Consider the following 20,803-nt stretch of genomic DNA (forward strand, 5'->3'; position numbering starts at 1 on the left):
GGACAACTGAATATCCTATCTTCAGTACCAACACACCTGGTTGGATTTCTCACTCTTAGCGCACACTGGGCACTAAGATCTTTTCGGAGACAGAGCACTGGTCTGAACTCCTTACAACTCAAACTCTCAATTTGGTTGATTGAAAAGAGGTTCGAAAACTTGCCAACTAGATTGCAAAGAACAGGTTCTCTGTAATCAGTTATACATAGGCTTTGGATATACAATTGTTGCCTAAGTTCTAAGAGAATGTATGTAATCAACAGTGACTGATTTTTAGCTTTGTGATTCTCTTCTTCGATTCAAACTTTGAAAGGGCTTTGAATGCTAAGTAACGAATTCGGCAGCATTTCAACTTATATAGTTGAATCGGTTAATATTGAAGTGATCCTCGAGCTCTATTTATAGGAGACGTCTTGAATAGATCTGTTGGCTGAAATGGTCTTCAAGAATTCTTCCTTTAGAGAGTAATTTGAACTTGGGTTGAGGCTTCAATCTTCGAGATTCATTTGTTTGGTGAGAACGGCTACTTTGAAGAGTAAGAAATAGGACATCTCTGAAAAAGGTAGTCACCAAAAGGAGTGGCCTCTGACGACCCTGAGATTTCTGCATTTAATGTGGCTATACTTCTGGAGTGCGTGGCTTCCTTTAAGCTTTGGAGCTTCAGTCCGAGGAAGAATGTTTAACTGATACTTGACTTTAGTATCAGTCCGTTGAATCCACGTGGCTCGCATTAAATAATCAGTCGTAATTGGTTCTTGGACTGGTTAGTCAAATATCAGTATTTTGACTTTGCCTTATTCGTCACATCAGTCGGCAACTTCAGTCTTCAGTCCTTCAGCTTCAGACTTCAATTTTCAGTCCTTCGGCTTCAGTCTTCAGACTTTAGAACAACTAAACTAGAAAAAGAACTCTAACACTTGAGTTCGAACAGGTCTAGTCTATTACAAGTGAAACCTATTGATTTTGGTATCATCAAAACAAAGAATAGGATATTTCATTAAGTTCCCAACAGAAAGAGATGGTGATATTGAAAGAGAAGCTAAGGCTCATCTGGGTAATTGTGCGTGTCAGGCGACGGGAGAAATTGACAGGGAAGATAGAGATAAACGCTGAAAGGGTAACGTGAAATTGACGAACCGGCAAAAATCCGACAACTGTCACCACCTGCTCTCCAACACTGTGTGTGTGTGTGTGTGTATGTGTATGTGGGTATGTGTGTGTGTGTGTGTGAGAGAGAGAGAGAGAGAAAGCAAATGATTAATTAAGCTAAATTAAGAAAAAATGAGTTCAATTAGTGAATATAATTAAAGATTAAAATGTTTAATTTTTGCCAAAAAAAATGTATCAAGCTAGTTGGGACAGTTCAAAAAGAAATACGAATCAAATTAGTTGGGACGAAGGGAGTACATATTAAAGCCCAAAAAATCCAAACTTCAATAAAATATGGCTATAAAATCCATTAATCATGACAGCCCTATCAACTTATTCCTTGAGATATAATTGAACTATTATCAACTTATGGCGTGCACTTTAGCATATTAATATGTGAAATACTTTGACCTTTCAACATTTTAAAAAAGAAATACTACATTCGTCCCGTTATTCATAGCACGTGCCTTTTAGGCACAGAGATTAAGGAGAATATAATTAAGGGAAATCATATGTTTAGTGTTATTTTATTAACACACGCATAGATAACAGCATGGAGATGAACTCATCTCCGGCGCCTGCACTTTCATCTTCGGCGGCCGCCGACTTATCTTCATCTCTGGCGCCGCCGACTTCCATTCATCTCCGCCAACTTTCCATCTCAAGCTAAACTCAACACACACAAACAACAACACACATACACAGCAAAGCAAAGCACGACGCACAATTCGCGGACTCCAGCGACGCCAATTAGAGCCCTAAATCCCCAAAATCACCGCCTCTGCTACCCTAGCCCCAAATCCAGCCACCACCACAATGCACACCCTCATCTCCGACGCCGCCGACTTCCCTTCGTCCCCAAATCCACTTCCACCTCTTGAATCCACATATCCAAAAACCAAAAAAATCAAGAAGGGAGGTTTCAATTGGGTGAGGGCTTCTTCTCCACCGAGATGGCTTATTCTATGCAATTGGGTGAGGGCTTCTTTTCCACCAAGATGGCTTCTTCTCAAGAATTGGGTGAGGATTTTGGGGATGAAATTGGGTTAGCCATTTGATTTTTTGATTCCTAGAATGACAGAGGAATTTGGAGAGAGTGAGAGATGAGAGAAGAAAAGGTTGGGGAAAGAGGAAATGGGGGCGCGACCAGTTGCTGTTCGCCGGCGGGGCAAAGGAGAGGGTCATGCCGCGAGTTTTGCGTCGATCGGTTGTGGCCATGGCGATGGGCGGCGACGTCTGTCTTGCCGGGAATCGAGCGGGAGAAATTTGGGGGTTGAGCTGAGCTTGGTGGTGGCGGCCTTCCGGCAGTGCGGTCTTCTCGACGAGGAGGGGGAGGCTGTAGATTGAGGACCTAGGGCTTCCAGTAGAGAGAGAAGGTCAAGGAGAGGGGGCGGCGCCACCGCTTAATATACGAGCGGCGGCTGGAGGATGGAGGCGAGGCGGTGGAGGGTGGAGGCGAGCGTTGGAGGAAGGCAGCACTAGGTGAAGGCAGTGGAGAATAAATCTGATAGAGAGAAATTGAGCGAAGGTGGAGAAAAAGAATAAAGTAGGGTTTAAGTTTAAATAGTTAGTTTAATTAAGTTACTATAGCTCAAAAAGGAAACATGTCATGTTACGTGGGACGGTCCAAAAAGGAATACAAGCCATGAATAATGGGACGGAGGGAGCATCACTTAATCAGAATTTTGGCATCAGCTTTTTGACATAGCACGCAGCAATTCAGTATGTAAATGTATTTCTGAAATTGTATACACCGGCATCCCAAGTAGAAATCCCATGTCAAAATTCTTATCCAGTGGCATTTTTGAAGAAAAAATAAGAAAAACAATAAATATCAACAACCTAACTTCTATTCTCATCCTCGTGAAGAGCAAACCAAATCCCATAGGATTATCAAATATGATTTCATCTCTTATTCAAACACAAACAATAAAATATCACTTATTTATCCTCAGCTACCGTTATTCTATAGACTATAGGCATGATGAGCATCTAATAATTCTGGACAACAAGAATAACGTCATCATCTATAACAACAAATCACACATTCAATTCATGCCTGGCTCCATATCCAGCACAGAAAACGAAAATTAAAAAGTCGAAAACATAAATAACAAATCTTAATGAATGAGTGAAGGGACTAAACTAGCTCACCTGTTGGCATGTTTAACCCTTCTCCAATTCTGGCAGCCATCACACCGATGTTTGAAGCTAAAAGCAAGCAGAGCAATCCACATCTCAATGATGGAGAAAGGAACGGTTAGTAGAACTCGACCAATACACAATTTTATCAAAGATAAAAATACAAGCTATTCTTCAAACATATGTTTACCACAAGTACAAGTCTTTCCAACATAACCAGCCTAAAGAAATCAAATTCGATATATGATCTGAACCAATCTAAGTTTCCAAAAGCCTACAATAGGGAAAAAGACTACTAACTAATGCACACGTCTAGGAGCAATTGGAACGAAGAAGCACACTTAGAAAATTTTAAAAAATTAAGCAGTGGCCCGTAAAAGTGTAGCAAAAATGCCACTGGAAAACCAGCTATGATTAAATCAAATGAGATCCATATCAAAATGAAGTTACAAACTTACAATCATTGGCTAGAATCTAAAAGGAAAACTGTAGAGACTAACTTAACAGCAGTTTAATTACGTTTAAACTCCTATAGGTTGAGGACCAGATTCAGAAACTAAAGAATCTTACCGGATATAATATAGTAAACAGACAACAGACAAATAAATGGCACATGTATATTACTTCTGCTGCATGCAAAATCTACCGGACTTCTCCATCCTCGCCAAATTCCCCGATTTTCTGTTCCTCGTTATCATTATTTTTATTAGAACCATCCCCATGATCCCTCTTCTGTTTCTTGCTTTGGCTTTCTGTTTCTGCTTCAGCATTCGACGGTTGCTTCTCCACCTAATTGATTAAAGATCACATCTGAGATATAGTACAAATGAAACTAGAAGTACCTGTTACTAGCATGTGTAAGCTTAAATGATGGAGCTACCTGCTTCAGCTTTTTGGAATCGGCATTGTGTCTATGAGATCTCGGACGGTCTTTCTCGTCGTCATCGAAACTCATGTCATCATCCATATGCCGCTTCTTATGCTTCTTACTCCTGTCCCTTGAACTTTTTGTCTCTTCTAGGTTATAAGAATCAGATCCATCGCTATCTGTTTCCCCTATCTTATGTCTCTCTTTAGCCTTTCTGCTACTACCTCCTCTGTCTTTACTTTTTCTACTTTTTTCCTTCCTCTCTTTATCCTTTCTCTCCTTTTTAGCCTGCAAAAGGAAAATTAAGTTTGCCATTAGCTAGATAGGTAGCAGATTATGCTAGACGCATAAGGAAATTGTGCTGAATAAATCCTCAAGACTTCAGATATAGAAGGTGAGGCTTCTAATCGCAAGATAAAGATGGCAAAAGACAAACTCACGATCATGATGACGAAAGAGAAAATAGTATAGAAAAAGAAAAGGCATTTTTATCTCAGTTTACAGCTGGGTGATAATTAATGAGAAGTTTTAGTACTATAAACAACAAGGTACGAAAGACAAATAAGATGATGTTTGCCAACCTTTTCCTCTTTTCGCTTCCGCTCCTTTTCCTTTGTCTTTCCTTTAAGATCAAGAATGACTTTATTAAAAATTTCCTGGAAAAAGCTCTCCTCGCCCACAAACCTGTCCAAAGAGCATATCACTCGACCAATAAGTAGACACAAGCACAGACAAACACTACTTTTGAAATTTACGTCTTCTGCGGAAAGACCTCAACATTTCATTTTAGAAACTTTTGAGCAAGTATTCAGGTGAGGATAGGAGATCATTTCGAATAAATTTATAAAAGTAACTTGGTGGTTCTATAAGTCGCAACTAATTCGTAGACTATTTACCTCTCTTCCACAAGAAATTTGCAGTCCTCCCACTTGGAAGATGATGTTATTTCCTGTTAAAATCGCCAAAAGTGTGATGATAATTATAGAATAAAATGATAAATAAATGAATCAGATTCACTAATTAACCGACAATGTGAATACCTTTGAAGTAAAAAATAAGTCATAAACATCGTCTGTGAGACGCTTACGCTTCTTAGCTTCTTTTTCCTCTTTCTCCTTCGCAATTTCCAATAGGTCATCAAATATGAGCTACAATGCCATCACTCGTAATGAGATTTTAAAAAAAATCGATAACCAGTGTGGCAGCAGAAACAGAAAGGAAATAAATGCTTGAAAACATGTATGCAAATATGATAGTATATCAATATAAATAATGTTAATTGTTGTAATCGATGGGCCAAAAGATCGAGAATGGGCCTCTTGTCAGACGTCTCTCATAAATGAGATTTTAAAAAATCAATAACCAATGTGGCAGCAGAAATGGAAAAGGAAATAATGCTTGAAAACATGTATGCAATATAATATATTAATATAAATAATATAAATATAAGCATTTTTTCTACGCAAAATATTAAGAAGCATAATTTTTCATTTAGCTTACTCAAGCACATGAAGGATTTTAAAAATGAAAATGCTCACCTTCAGGTTGATATCCGATATTGGTTTTGAGCTTCGCTCTTTAGAAAGTGAAGTTTTGAAGTCTTCAAAAGTCCAAGTTGATGACAAGGATGTCTGGAATCAAATAGATCTGTAAAAAGATCGAGTACAGAAGTCCAAGAAATGCCAAATAGATGGTTAATAATACCTTCTCATTCTTCATGGTTTCTTCTATTTTCTCCTTATCCTCCAAATACTGCAATTCAATCGAAGGAAAGTTTACTGTGCGTGATACTATGAAACTATTCATTTTGACAGGTTACAAGTTGTAATTGGTCATCATCATCTTTCTCTTTCTTTCTCATGGATTCCCTAATTTTTTAGAAGTATCAACTAGAAACTGAAACCAACAAAGTACCTACCAACCATCAAAGTGATGTCCATGGACAATCAACTTGCACTCGCAACAACAGTGAGAGATACAAGTTATTTATTCTGCACCAACATATGGTAGGTACTGCCGCATGCAGGGCTTCTCCTAACCTGCCGTTCCTCTTTTACAACGAAATAATTGAAGACAAACTTGGCAATAATGGACATGATACTCTGAATACAACTTATCAATTTTAATATGTAAATTAGCAGATAAAAAAATGTGCCCTAACATTTGCATCCTAGGCTCAATAAATATCATTGGGAGCATACTACATTTAATGTGACATTACTCAAAAAATATAGGCAAGTCCTCAAAAAATTTAGAAGAGTATAAGAATAGCTCCAAAAAGCAGAAATAGAAAATAGCCTACATCAACTACCTGTTTCTCAAGGTCGTCAATAACATCATCAAACAGATCTTTTGCAGTAGAGCCTGCGGTGTTTGAAGATATAGCTAGATACGCAGGAGCATCTTTAATCTGAAAATCACGTGAAAGTTCAATCAAAAACCAAGAAAATGATTTTTATATATCCATGCCCAAAACAAGAGACAAACCTTTATGCAATAGTCTCGCCAATGAGAATTGGCTGTAAGAAAGCCACTAGCTACATGTTCTTCCATTAGCTTCCGAAATTCATCACGATTTTTACGCTCTGTTTTTCTCTGCTCCTCCTATATTAGTAATAGTGGAAAATTATCATCGATAAGCAGTGGAGCATCAGAGAGAGAGAGAGAGATTTAATAGATATAATACTGAAAAATGGATGAATTCCAAATAAAATCTAAGAACATCTTACCATTCGCAATTTTCTTTGTTCCTCTTCCTCCTGCTCTAGATCTCTAATGTATTCCTGAAACATACCAGCTCATAAATAGTAACCAGCCATTTCTGATGATGAAAATTTGCATGACATAGACATTCAAATTTGATAGAAAATGAATACTTACCTGGAAAATTTCCAAGCGCTCTATCTTTTCGAGGCGTGAGCATCTCTCATCAGCTTCTACGCGGTGTTGCACTTTTCGCCATTGGCTACTCGCCTGAGTAGAAAAGGAAATGTACAACCCTTAGCATATCTGCTATGACAATATTCAAGTACCGGAAGAAATATAAAATGAAGCAGTGTACCTTGATAAAGTCGCAGGATTTTAGAAATTCCAAATATTCCGTTTTATGACGCTTGTGCTCCTCCAAAGCCTTTGCCCGTTCCTAATTAAGATAAAGGGCAAACAAAATCACAGAGTGCAAAGACTTTCATTCAGTAGGAAATTTTACTCCTTGATAATCATTTAAGTACCTAACCTAACATCATGCATGCCAAATAACACAAGCAAACCGATCAATAAAGGGGACATAGTCAAAGTGCAAGTAAGAGCTTGAGCTTCCAACGCCAACCAAAATTTGGAAATGTCAATAAAAGATAGGTAAAGCATAACTACCCAAAATTTGAGCATTACTCCATTAAATAATTCAATAGTATGATGAGCACAAGAGTAAATACTGTAAGCACTAAAAGTAATACCTTTTTCTTAAGCTCCTCTAAATGCTCTTCAAAGATATCTTCACGGTCTTTAGCCCGTTCAATAGCTAGAAAACGTTCATCTTTTTCAAACATAGATATTGCTTTGCTGCAACATTAATCCAATTCAAGTTTTTCAGGTAATAATCCCACAAAAAGCCCAAAAAATAAGGGCAGGCAACAAAAGTGCTTTTTATATAAAGCTATAATAATGAATAGTAACAAGACAAACCTCCATCTTGTCAATGATGTCAAATCTTTAGCTTCCTGTGCATATTAAAAGATAGAGAATTTTTAGGAGTGAGTAATAGCCTTTTGTGTTCTCAAGATACGTGCTTTTAACCTAAAACAATTGTAGCAAACAAAACAATAAGTTACTTGTAACATTTTCTTGAAATCTTGTCTTGCTTTCTTCTGTCTAGAACGTCTCTCTTCAGCTTCCTGTTTTTTCTTCTGCCCCACAAACTGAAATATAGACCATAGATACAATCACAAATAATTTTCAGAGTATAGTGTAGTTATTTGCAATCATTTGATCATAGGTGAAAAGATAACCATCATAAACAACATCACTTAAAGCTTATAACATTCACCTCATTGAAGGTTTGCTTTCTCTCTCCAAGAGACCTTAGTGCACCATATCTCCGGTCATTTATTATGACTCTCATGGCCTGCTTAAATACATTATATATATATAGATTCCCCAAACAAATCATTAGCAATTGCAAAGAAGCAGCAATGGACCTGGTCCCAGGTCCAGTCAGACCCAACATTAGCAGACTCCAGAAGAGCTTTAAAAGCATTCTTTGCCTCCTAAAAAAATAATCCAAAAACAAAGCAAGCAAACAACAAGAGATAAGTTGCAGAAAATTTGAACTATAAATGAGTAGCAATAAACTTTTCCAACGTTTATTCTATTATCAACTTGATCCCATAAGAACAAAGTTAATCTGTTGTACCTCTTTACTCTCATAAACCACAGGGACGTGCTCTAGCTTTTTCCCTTCGGGTGTATCATTGCCTCCACTTACTGCAATTTTATTTTCTTCCTGCATATTAGTGAAGGAATGAACATTCCATCTTGTGCTTACGGTTTTAAAAAGTGCATCTTGTTCTGCCGTAGACGAGAAGGAAAAGATAACTGACTGAGAGCAGATTCTGCAGAAGCCACAAAATTACCTGCGCAATTCCACTAGAAGTTTTTGCAGCATCCTGAGGAGATATATCTGACACTCCCCTGAAATAGCATTGAAAGTAATCCATGATAATGACCCAAGACAAGATTAGACAGGCATAATCGAAAAGGTTCATCTTATACATAGGTGAAGTCATGGCAGTGGGAGTATCAGTGGGAGTAGGCGTTGGTGCTGGTGTGTCTGACACAACCACTGATGCAGCAATTTCCTGTGGAGCATGCATAGCCGTGTCATCTGATGCTAACTTAGCAGTGTCCTCTTGTGTGTTTGATAGTTCAGAAGCCACTGCAAGCTCAGGATTAACAGCAGGTGTCACTGAAACTGGGCTTGACACCACCACTTCTTGGGCCGATACAGATAAATTATTTGTATTGGGAGTTGATGCTTCATTTGCAGAGGCAGAAAGAGCAGCAGAAGCATGTGAATTAACATTAGCATCCCTTATTGTAGGTGTTTCTTCATACAGAGTCATATTCATCCTCTCACGAGATAACTGCAATAAAATGCACGAGCATTAAACAAAGAGATAACCTTAGTCATATTTACTCTAAAACTTTATTTGGTCAATCAGATAATTACCCTGACTTCATCCGGCATACGCCATTTAGATTGTTTAGTCACCTTATTGAAGTAAAACCTGTAGAAAAAAATCTAAACTCGTCAGCCTAATTCATAGAAGAAAATTGAACATTTGATCTCTTATAGATGCAACAGTATAAAGTTTGGAAGGCTGGAAAATCATTAGCATTGACACCTTCTCCCCTCAGGACTAGTAAATTCTCTCCAGTCTGTCGATGCATCGGCCCTCTGTAGACATAGAGCTGAATTAGAGGAACATGAAGGAAAAACTGGAGATTTATCAACAGAAGGGGGAAAAAAGAACATTTAGCTCTTGGAATCAGATGCCAAGGAAAATAGACAATCAAGCTCTAAAACCACATCAGGAGAAAGTTGGGAAATGACACAATCAAACACGAAGCATTCCATTCAATAATCATTCTTTCTAACCCAACATCAACTATAAGGAAAATAAAACAAGACCACAGTGAACACCATGGCCAAGCCAATGACAAATTCCAAATTAGATCAGAGCAACTAATGTGTTCAAACTTTCAACCCTTTGTTCAACCATTGACCCACCTCAGTAGGAGTCATCAACTCTATAGGCTTCTCCCATGAAGAAACCCTTGTCCTTTTGTTGTAGAAGAATCTGCATTTAAAAAATGAAGGGTTATTACAAAAGTATAACACAAGTTATTATTAATTTTTTGGTAAAAACTTCATCATTTAGATTTGAACGCATATTATTTATCTACCAGCTTCTACCTTGTTAGAGGTCTAAATTGCAAATCTAGATGAAAAACTGTCCATACATACCTGCAGTTACAAAAAAAAATGGAAGGAACTATTGCATATTTAGCACTTCATCGAGTTCATTTGTTCTGACCATTGATCAACAATGCTAAAATTTTAACCTAAGCTAGCACCACCCATGCTTATTTAAGCATGCACCAAAGTTAATTTTTTACTCAGAAAATGAAGGAAGGAAGAAAAGATCAGGTTGCTTGTGAAAGGCGGTACTCAGCAACACACGAGAAATCCACGTGCCTCATCCTTCAGATGATTCTGTGGCCTCAAAAATCTATGTAAAATACTTAACAAACCTAGCAAGAAAAATATGGACTATCTGGCACTTGCTTCCACATTGTAAGGGGGAAAATATTTATGGCTCTAGTAATTTATTTAGGATGTTGGAGGGCCTCATGCAATGGCCTTTTTCGGGTTTAACTTAACAAAGTTTAACATTGTATCTAACACCAGTGCAAAGTCTTCAGAAGAAGTTAATACAAGTTTTCTGTTAAACATACCACACTGCAATACAGAACCAAATAAAGAAATACATATTGCTTAGTCAACACAATATTATTTGCATTGTCCAAAAGTGAAACTGAAAGAGAAGATTTAGGTGACAGTTCTAGCATCAAAAAAATAGGGATGTTCATATCCATGTAACAATTTCACCTCTCTCGAACAAATTGATCAAGAAAGCTTTCAAACTCTAATAGAGGAGATTTCCCTTTGAATAGAAGCATAGTCATTAAACAATATTATAAGCTTTACTAGTCAAGTTTGTGATATATTCCTATAAATGCATGAAGTTGCAAGTGGCCCAAGGGCACAAGTATGCATAATAGAGATAAATTTCACAATTTGTAGTCACAAATTAGCATGATACATACTTTTTCCCATCACGAGTTGTGTGTTCTCTCCAATCAGACGAAGCCTTTTTGTCCAGGTCAGGCATGGTATTCTTCCCCTGAAATCAAGAAAATATCTGGAATATTATTTCTGGCATCGCATGAGGTCACATAGAAAATGAAAATAGTTGGTATACAGGAAGTAGTTGAAGTAAATGCAGCAAATCATCTCCAGACTAACCACTCCAGCACTTCGGTCCTCCATCAGCTGAGGAGTAGCAGATTGGGAATTGTGATTCCCATCCGGAAACCATTGTTGTCCGGCCGAATTTTGCTCCCCGTTTTGCTGCAAAGGCGTTACAGGCTTTATGTTCTGGGTCCCAGTTGAAAACCAAGCTTGTTCTCCAGAACTTTGCTCCACAGTTTGTTGCATAGGCATAGCTGATTGCATGTCTTGACTCCCAGAAGGAAACCAAGATTGTCCTCCAGCAGGGAAGTTTGGCGTATCTGTTTGGGACATCGGTAGGTGCTGGACACTAGGGGCCACATTCATTTGTTGTTGGCCGCCAGATGATGATGATGATAACTAAAAGTTATACAAAAAGAGAAAAAGGTGCGTATTAGTAATGATGCTGCCATTCTGGAAAGCTAGACCATTTTCACATGTAACAAACCCAAAAAGGAGAAGGGTTACGTTGTATGGCATATGAGAGATTCTTGGACCACCATAACTGGGCATGTAATTATTAGAAAACTGAAGTTGTGCGGGAGAAGCAGACATCACAGGTCTGTTGAGCTGGAAATCGGGCTGTGGATGTGGTGGTCCTTGAGGCAAACCATGCCCTGGAAGACCAGGTCTTTGTGGGGGTGGATGTGATGGCAAAGGTGGCTGAGATGGCGGAGGTGGCTGTGATGGCGGAGGCAACTGCGATGGTGGGGGTAGCTGTGATGGTAGAGGTGGCACTGCTTGAGGATAGAGTGGGGGAGGATGAGGAGGCATCCCTGTGTTTGACTGTCCACCTGGGTGGAATTGCTGAGGAGCCACTGGAACGAACGGCTGTGGTGGCGGTGGTGGAACCATAGGACGAAACTAAAACAAAAGAATAAGGGAAACAGTTCTAACGTTGTATTGACAGTAACATCTTTCAAACATCTCCGTTGAAATAAGTAATAGGTGATCTTACTTGCATTGACATGGGTGGAAGAGAATTTGGAGGAGGAACATGACCAATTATACGAGGCTGGACAGGTGTTCCCAATAGCAGGCAAATGATGAGAAAAAATAATCAGTAGCAAAGCAAGCACTAAGAACAAAAAATAGCAACATACATATGTAGAAGCAAACTATGAATCAGGCTGTCTTCCCGAAAACAGCAAGATATCTTAAAGAGCAGCTCAAAGTATGTAAAAGGAAATGTGCTCCTACCATGATCTCTAAATAATCAGGGAAGCATATTTCAGATTCTTGAAATATGACCTCATAAGTGTGAAGGTTCAACAATGAGATTTTGAATAAGATCTAAAATCAGTATTTAGATTACATATATGATAAAAGCATCTCGAATTAGTTACCTGCATGCCTGAAGAATGGGGGTTATTGGCCATTTCAGGCAAATGACCAATTTCTGAAACAACCGTGGAAAACAAAGTGTATTAGCGTATTAGTTTGAAAAAGTTAACAGTAATTACAATATTAATAGATGGGAGAAGCTGAAAATCATAACAAAACCAACCTCACAGCAAACAAACAAGTAAAACACAGCATTTATAGAATGTTGATAAGACTAGGTAAGTTATGAAAACTGCAAGCACGTAGCAGAATGATCAGTAATTGTAATATTTTATGGCAGGCAATTAGTTATATTAGTCAAGGTATCATCTTTTCCTCCGGACGAACACAAAAAAAAAATACGTAGAAAAGATTCCCACATATGGTCCAATACCATAAATTAGAAAAATCGGAGACAAGAAAGGTAGGATGGGAAAAGAAAATTGTTTGTCGCCTATTACTCAAGAAATAAATTACGAGAAGCAAAGTGATAACAAGTTAAATGCCTCTTCACAAATAACCAAAGCTTCCTATTTTACCTAAGAGTTTTCTATGTTTGCTCGACTTGAAATACAAATTTCCATATTAATCACAGATTCACAGTAGGGGTGCTTATACTGAAATGGCTGTAAACTATTCTCCAAAAACATATATCCACTTTATCTATCCCAATCTGAAATTGGGGATAATTAAGAGTAAAAAGATCAAAGCTCCCACTTTTAATCTAGGAAATAATCAAATTAACCAAGGTTTTCTACTTTTCTTGATATGCTTCCTTTTACAAAAACAATAACCTCACTTGAATCCTTACATCCTAAAGTTAGATAAAAATTCACATGTTCATAAGAAGGACTACTGAAAAAACAATGAGCCCTGAACTTAAGTATCAAGCAACCAAACAAGAAATCCATCACCCTTCATTATTAACAAAACCCTACCAACAAAACTTAATTTTAAAGACAAAGAAAACAATAACCTCACTTCTTATTGTTTTGCTAATAGCTTTTAAGCCTTGAATTTCTCGAAACTCACTTTCATAAACATACTCCAATTCAGTGAATAAACGAAAAAGCGCATCATCATATTCCCCACACACACACACACACACACACAAAAAGTTTCCATTTTGTCCTCTAATTTCCTTCCATCATTCAATAATCCGTTCAAGGGAACTAAATTACATTGGAGTAGAAGCGAAGAAGCCCCGTTTGGCGAATGCAGGCACAGCTGCTGTAACGCCTAGCTAATTAGAGAAAAAAAAATAAAAAATAATTAATGATTGAGGTAGAAATAAATGGTGAGAGGAATGATTCTAACATGAGAAGGGAGAGACTTAGGTGGGTTTTACGGGGAGCGGGGGTTGATTTCGATGATGACACGAAACTGAAATACGCACCAATATATTTATACGTGCTACGACAAAATACCAATCCCCCTCAACTTTCATGAATCTCGGCTTTCCCATTTCAGCATTTTTCTCTACAGATTTGACCTATTTGGCGCTTACTTCAGTTTCTATTCAGTTTCTTTCTTCTTCTTCTCCTTCTCCTTCTTCTTCCTTCATTATATCATTTCCCTCTCTTTCTTTTGTTTTCGTTTGGGGTTTTTGTGATTGTGAGACACTACTACTGTCAACACAACACACCCCTCTTTGTTTTCTTTTTCTTTTCTTTTTTTTAAGAAGAACGGCCATTTCAATTTGTTTAAATTTTCTAAAAATATTTTGGCATTTTGCTTTGTTTTGCCAATAAAATTTTCATTTGAGAAAAACTCTTTTAAGTATGAGCATTTTACTCATTTCCTTTTCAGATGGAGATATTTTGTTTTTTTAACAGAGATAACAAATATTATAAAAGATCGTGTGATTAGGGACGTATGCAGAACTCGAGGTTAAAAATATATATTTAGATAAATGACGATGTTTGTGCTACGATGATAATCAAAGGAGCCGGATAGGGAGGGTGGAGAAAAACGATATTGTGATGAGTTTAATTTTCAACAACAAATTTATAAAAAAATATAGAAAGAATCGAGAAAGAGCCCTATAAGAATTTGAACTTTCAATGCATTGATTGTGTAAAAAGAAAATGAGAAATTCTTGCAATCAAAAAAATGAGAGATTCTTAATTGAGTTTGAGAAATTATAATAACCCTAAAAGGTAACTTGATTCAGCTTTGTTAAAGTCTTTATATGTGGTGATAAAAATATTAGAAACGTAAAACGTATTTTCTATCTTTCAATGTTGCTATTGACTTTCAAAGTTGCTACCTATTATTAGTTTTGATACAGACCTTTCAAGTTTGCTAAGTGTTTTTCTCGAGTTTTACTCTCATCTTTTTCAGTTCTAATCTTTCTATCTTCTTCAAGTATGACTCTTTTTACAAAATCTAATTATTTGCTCAGCTTAGTCACGCGCTCTGATTTGGTTCTGGTTTCAACTTTGATTGTTGAACCGCATAAGGTTCTCGCAACCCCCTTCAAATATGATTTCGACATTGATGCCTCTTGTATTTAGAGAGATAAATTTTCAATAGTAATAAAGAATTAGCATAATTTAGAGGGAAAGTACATCCAGTAGGCCTCATGGGCTTAATTCTTTTATCACGGGACATCTATCTATATATGAAACATCAGTTTTTAACATTTTAAAATTGACGCCATTTTACAAACTAACGGTAACTTCACATTAACATATTTAAATTTATTATTAAAAAAAACATGTGTCACATTCACACAGGCCAACAATCCACTTAAACTATGTGTCATCCATATATAAAACCTAGCAATTTCTTAAATATTACAATTGTCCCATGATAACACCACCACTACTCCACTTTAGAGATATGATGCATGCAGTTACTTGCAGTTTTCAGCATAACATTCACTTTGGCAAATTCTCTATATATACATATTGCATTTGGTACAGGTTCCATTTTATATTTAAGCATATTATTCTGTCGAATTCTATTCATCATCTCTCTCACTTCAAACATGCCTCCATTATTTGGTGCGGTGAAGAATTTGCAGCTAGGTAAGACTAGAATTGCTCTACAACTTCGATTGATTCGGAATTACGACATACCGCAACATCAAAACATCAAAGAAGCATTCACGCATTAATGCATTTTTCACGACAAAGAGGTGTATTTGAAGGTTTTTTTATTATTCCAGTTTTAATATGAATTATTATTGATATATGTATTTTCATATGTAGGGCAATCGAGTACATACAAGCATTTAAAACACTACAATATCAACGATGAAATCAATATTTGAACAAGGAAAGGTCTACGCAATGATGAATTTAATTGTTGTAGAAAATAACCTCATATTCAAGATGATGGATGGAAAATACAAAGATTCTAATCTTCAAGCAAACGTGTATCACACATTTGGAGGATAATACATTTCCATATCAATCATCCAATTTCAAAAGTTTCAAAGGTGTGGCTTCAATCAAAGATTGTCAGAATGTTAATTTGTTTGGTAAGAAATCCACAAATACTTTAGTGCTCATAGTTTAAATATCTTTCGTTATATATATATATATATATATATATATATATATATATATTTGTTAAAGATATCATGGGTATCATTGTATCAAGTTACAAGCCACAAATTAAAGAGGTTAATAGAAGGCAAATAAAGCTAATGGAAATTGTCATAGAAGATCTTGAGCACGTAAATTTCAGAATGTCAATGTATTTATGATTTCAAATCTTAATCTATATTTTTTTAGGCAAAAAAGTTTATCATGCACTTTGCGGGAAAGATATGCAGATCGATTAAATGATTTCCTTAGTCATGAGCCAAAAGAACCAGTTTGCATAATTTTAAATTCTGAGTGCAAATCAGTACAAAGATGAAAATAATGCTTTAAATATCATTTGTGTAGTGTTATGGTTTAATCATGAAAATAAATTTTAAGCTAATTTCATAAAGATTTCAAATTTAAAGTTTGCAAATATATACTATTTTTAACAAAATTTATAATACTTAGGTGTTTTCAAAGAAGCTAAGGTGTTTTCTTTGTACTATATAGGAATGATCATTTTGGATATATGGAACAATTTATGAAGTGAAAGACATAGGTGCATCATGGCATATCTTGCATGCAAGATTTGCTTGAGCAAGCTTAAGAAAGATGATGACAAATTATTTTGTACTAAATGTGAAAGCTTTTATGTGTCTGGCAGAATGCAGTAAATTTAATGTTTTGATTTTTTAACATTTATGAAATTCAAAATTTTTAATAAAAAATTAAATGCATGTATCATTTAAGAGTTTCAATAATTGATGATTCGGGAAGTGCAACTTTCACACTATGGGACAGGGAGTCTGTCAATTGATTGGAAAATCAGCCACGAATTTAAGTGTTGTATGTATTCATATATTTTTATAATAAATAAAAACCTGTTAAAGTTTAATGACTTGATTAAATATTTATTCTAAAATTTTGTAGGAATTTGGTGGGTGTGATATGCCTTTTGATGTGGACTTAGTGGCTAATAAAAGTGCTCTTTTCAAAATCAATATCAAACATGGAGAGACAAAATTGATTGATGGTGCATATAGAGTAACAAGACTTAATTGTGATCAAGAAATCGTGGCAAAATAATCCGACAATGAAACTGAATGTAAACTCAAAGAAAAAGAAATTGCAGCATTTACAACAATAAAGACCACAGTATGCTATATTATTATTATTATTATTATTATTATTATTATTATTATTATTATTATTATTATTATTATTATTATTATTATTATTATTATTATTATTATTATGCATGTTGCAGGGTAGATGCTCAAGTGAGAATTTCAATGCTACATCAAGTAACACTAATTCATATACAATTGAATTGGTGAACTTGCCCGATGAAGAGCCACTTAAGAGAGTCATAGAAGAAAATGCTCCAACTCTTATGAAGAACAAAGGGAAAGGGAAGAGAGTTTCAATCAAGAAAGAAAATATTTAAGGAGATGAATCAAACAGTGATCCAATATTTTTAGAAGTTTGTCATTATTAAAGTTTAGTTGGTACTTAGTAGGATTTCAAATTATTAAATTGTTAGTAGGATTTCAAATTATTAAGTTGCAAGAATATTTGATCATGTTGTTTCTCAATTTAATTTGGAGTACTTCTATTCATAAAATCTAAATATTGTTTTAGTTATGTTTATTTTGAAGTATTTTTTAAATATAAGTTTTCAACACCTTACGGTTTATCACAAATATGCTAAATTTAAAAACTGTAGAAACTTAGACAATGACAAAAGAGTTAAAGACAACAACCAATTATGAAAAATAAAAATTCAAAAGAAATCATAACAATTATTAAATACAATAGACATGCAACAAGCATACCTCAACAATATCAAATAAATAAATAAATTAGAAAAAAAAACAGATCAAACTAAATTTACAACCTTGACAAAATAAAATAGTTAAACAATGTCACATACATCTAAATTAAGTAGACATATGGAGACAAATAGCAAATAAATACAAAGAAATAAGTTAGACATAAAACAACCTTCGCAAAATAATTAATTAAATAATTACTACATCCATCTAAACCATAAAAAATACTAAAGACAATGAATATATATACAACCACCTAATATTATAAAGGGTTAATAGCCGAAAAATACACGAACTTTCACGAAATTTGCAAATTGCACATGACATTCAAAAATAGCCTCAGAATACATAACCTTTTAATTTTGTTGCAAATTGCACACGCGTTGACCATCACCTTGATCGGTGTTGACGTGGCACCGGAGTTTTCAGACGTGGACGCACCGGCATTCAAAACGACGTCGTTTTGAATGATAATAAATTAAAAAAAAAGGAAAAATCCCCATCTTCTTCCTCCGATTTCCATCTCTTCCCGTCTGCACCTTCTTCCCGCCGCACCTTCTTCCTCCGATTTCCTCAAACAATGCTCCGACGACTAGCGCGTCAAGGAAATCGGCTGCTCAAACGACGCTTTGATGGACCGGAGGCGGCTGAAATCTGTAAATTTGCAGGCCGCCGCAAATCTGTAAAACAAGGGGGAAATCCCAGATCTGGGGCCGGCGGCGAGGTGGAAGAGGATCTGGGGGGGTTTGGTGTTTGTTGTTGCGTGGTGTGTGTGGGTGGGAGAACATCTATTTAGGGAGCCATGGCGAATTTCTTCCCCAATTTTTTCTTCCTCCGATTTCCCTAAATCCAAACCCACAAAAACTGATGTTGACATGAATGCAGAGAGCTTGCTGGCTTCCGCCTCCATCAACATCGGCTTTGCTCTCCTCATTCTCCATCCTCCAGAAGCAATTTCGTCTCCCTCCACCCCCGCCTCACCGTCCGCCGCCTCCTCCCCTCGCTCGCCTGGATCCGCTCACCCTCTCCATCACCGAGGACGAGATCCTCGACACTTGCGGCCTCGAGATCCAGAGAAGCGGGGTTTGGCGGAGGAAGGTGAGGCAGCGGGAGGTGGCAGCGTCGATGAAGAATGGGTGGTGGAGGTGGTAGTTGAGTGGAGGTGGAAGAGAGGAAGCAGCGGTTGAACGGCGTAGCTGCTCCTCGCCGGAGGAGCAGGGAGGCAATTTTTTTTTTAGCAAAATTCTTCAAATTATCAAAACGACGTCGTTTTGCCCACGTGGCTTGCCAGCGTGTAAAAAAGTCACGCAATATGCCATGTAATGTCCACGTAATCACCGATCAAACTTATTCCTCGCCGGAAATCTCGCCATGTGCAATTTGCAGCAAAATTAAAAGCTGATGTATTCTGAGGCTATTTTTGAAGGTCATGTGCAATTTGCAAATTTCGTGAAAGTTCGTGTATTTTTCGGCTATTAACCCTATTATAAAAGCAACATAGATAATTTATTAACATATATAAGAAATAATAATTTACTCAGAAGATTCAACTTATAACTAATTCAATGCTTCAGTTTATTAAAAAATTAAAACTTATGCTCAAGTTTTTACCCCCCTCCCACATGCGTTAAAAAAATAAAGAGGCTCACACAACGTTAAAAAATATAGACACCAAAATGCCTAATTTATTCAGGAGGCTCATATGCGTAAAAAAAATATAGAGGCCCACATGATTAACAACACACTACACAGATTTTTAAAGAGCAGTTACCATTTTCGGCGCATATTACTGTTGGAAAAAAAAATTATCAGTTTATGAAAAAAGTAATTACGCATACAGAAGACGGAACAACATGATTTGTTGACATCTTAAAGGAAAAGATCAAAGTTCAGAAAATAAATTCTGCACACGAAAGGTGTTACAACTAGGGTTGTGCATCGTTTCAAAACCAAACCGAACCGACCCAATATGTAAAAACTAAAACCGAACCGATTTGTATAGAGGTCGAACTGAACCAAACCGTCAAAGGACCAAAAACCGACCAAAACCGAACCGGTTGAAACCGGTCGGTTTTGATCGGTAATCGAACCGAAACTGCTTGGGAACAATCGCCGTAAACTTGTATCAACCATACCGGTGAAACTTAGATCAAAACAATCAAATAAAATTCACACCGCAAAATAATAATTCACCAAAATCACACGAGCAAAAAGCACCCAGCTCAACAACTAAAACTCTCAAAATTGCAGAGCATTCAACACTAAAATTGAACCCAACCTAGATGTTAAAAACGGTGCTTGATCTGCAAGCATAGGCGGAAGGCTCAGACCATGGAAGCGACGGTCGGTCGGTAGAGAGAGAATGTTTGGAAAAGATGAAAGAGAATGTGTGGGGAAAAGAGGTTGTTTTGCTGCTGCATTGACGCGACGACGCGGGTCGTGGAAGCCGCTGCTGGTCTGCTGCTGCGGAGGGGAGGTCGGGGAGGTGGCGCCGGTCTATTTGGCGGCGGAGGGGAGGCTGGAGAGGGAGAAGCCACCAGAGTTTGAAATTCAGAATGTGTGGACGTGCGGCGCAGCGGCAGTAGTTTTTTTAGGGTTTCCGTTTCAAATACTTTATTTTGTTTGAAAACATGTACTTTAGTTTTAAAATTTATAAAATATATACTTATATATAACCTATTTAAATAATATATATATATGTATATGGGTCGGTTCGGTTCGGTTCCCGACCGACCCATTGTTGGATAATCGAAACTGAACCGAACCCTAGTCGGTTTTTAGTTTTGAAAATCGAACCAATAACCGACCATTTTTTTTCAAACCGAATCGAACCGAAAATCATCGGTTCGGTTGATTTTTTCGGTCCGGTTCGATTTTTGCT

General features: G+C 36.7%; 1 protein-coding gene across 7 annotated transcripts; it reads right to left on the reverse strand.

Annotated features, from left to right (window-relative positions):
* Window positions 1-3,671: 3,671 nt before the first annotated feature.
* LOC131017802 (pre-mRNA-processing protein 40A-like) lies at window positions 3,672-14,199 on the reverse strand. Of its 7 annotated transcripts, none has more exons than XM_057946556.1 (30): window positions 13,951-14,199; window positions 13,736-13,793; window positions 12,578-12,630; window positions 12,190-12,246; window positions 11,700-12,095; window positions 11,247-11,591; window positions 11,048-11,124; window positions 9,948-10,017; window positions 9,562-9,614; window positions 9,387-9,444; window positions 8,930-9,300; window positions 8,791-8,848; window positions 8,571-8,660; window positions 8,356-8,424; window positions 8,205-8,282; window positions 7,990-8,076; window positions 7,844-7,878; window positions 7,615-7,720; window positions 7,221-7,301; window positions 7,040-7,132; window positions 6,889-6,942; window positions 6,647-6,763; window positions 6,471-6,569; window positions 5,864-5,911; window positions 5,698-5,790; window positions 5,200-5,307; window positions 5,056-5,108; window positions 4,741-4,843; window positions 4,172-4,447; window positions 3,672-4,080 (listed from the first exon to the last, which is right to left on the reverse strand). In XM_057946556.1, exons 3-30 carry the CDS (start codon window positions 12,608-12,610, stop codon window positions 3,934-3,936), a joined length of 3,255 nt encoding a protein of 1,084 aa, XP_057802539.1. In that variant the 5' UTR covers window positions 12,611-12,630; window positions 13,736-13,793; window positions 13,951-14,199; the 3' UTR covers window positions 3,672-3,933. The 7 variants fall into 7 exon arrangements, with proteins under 7 accessions (XP_057802539.1, XP_057802519.1, XP_057802552.1 ...); XM_057946536.1 differs by having other exon boundaries at window positions 13,736-13,797; XM_057946569.1 differs by having other exon boundaries at window positions 13,736-13,797; window positions 13,888-14,199.
* Between the last annotated feature and the right edge of the window lie 6,604 nt (window positions 14,200-20,803).

The sequence above is a fragment of the Salvia miltiorrhiza genome, chromosome 1, assembly GCF_028751815.1.
Source record: "Salvia miltiorrhiza cultivar Shanhuang (shh) chromosome 1, IMPLAD_Smil_shh, whole genome shotgun sequence".
Classification (NCBI taxonomy): Eukaryota; Viridiplantae; Streptophyta; class Magnoliopsida; order Lamiales; family Lamiaceae; genus Salvia; species Salvia miltiorrhiza.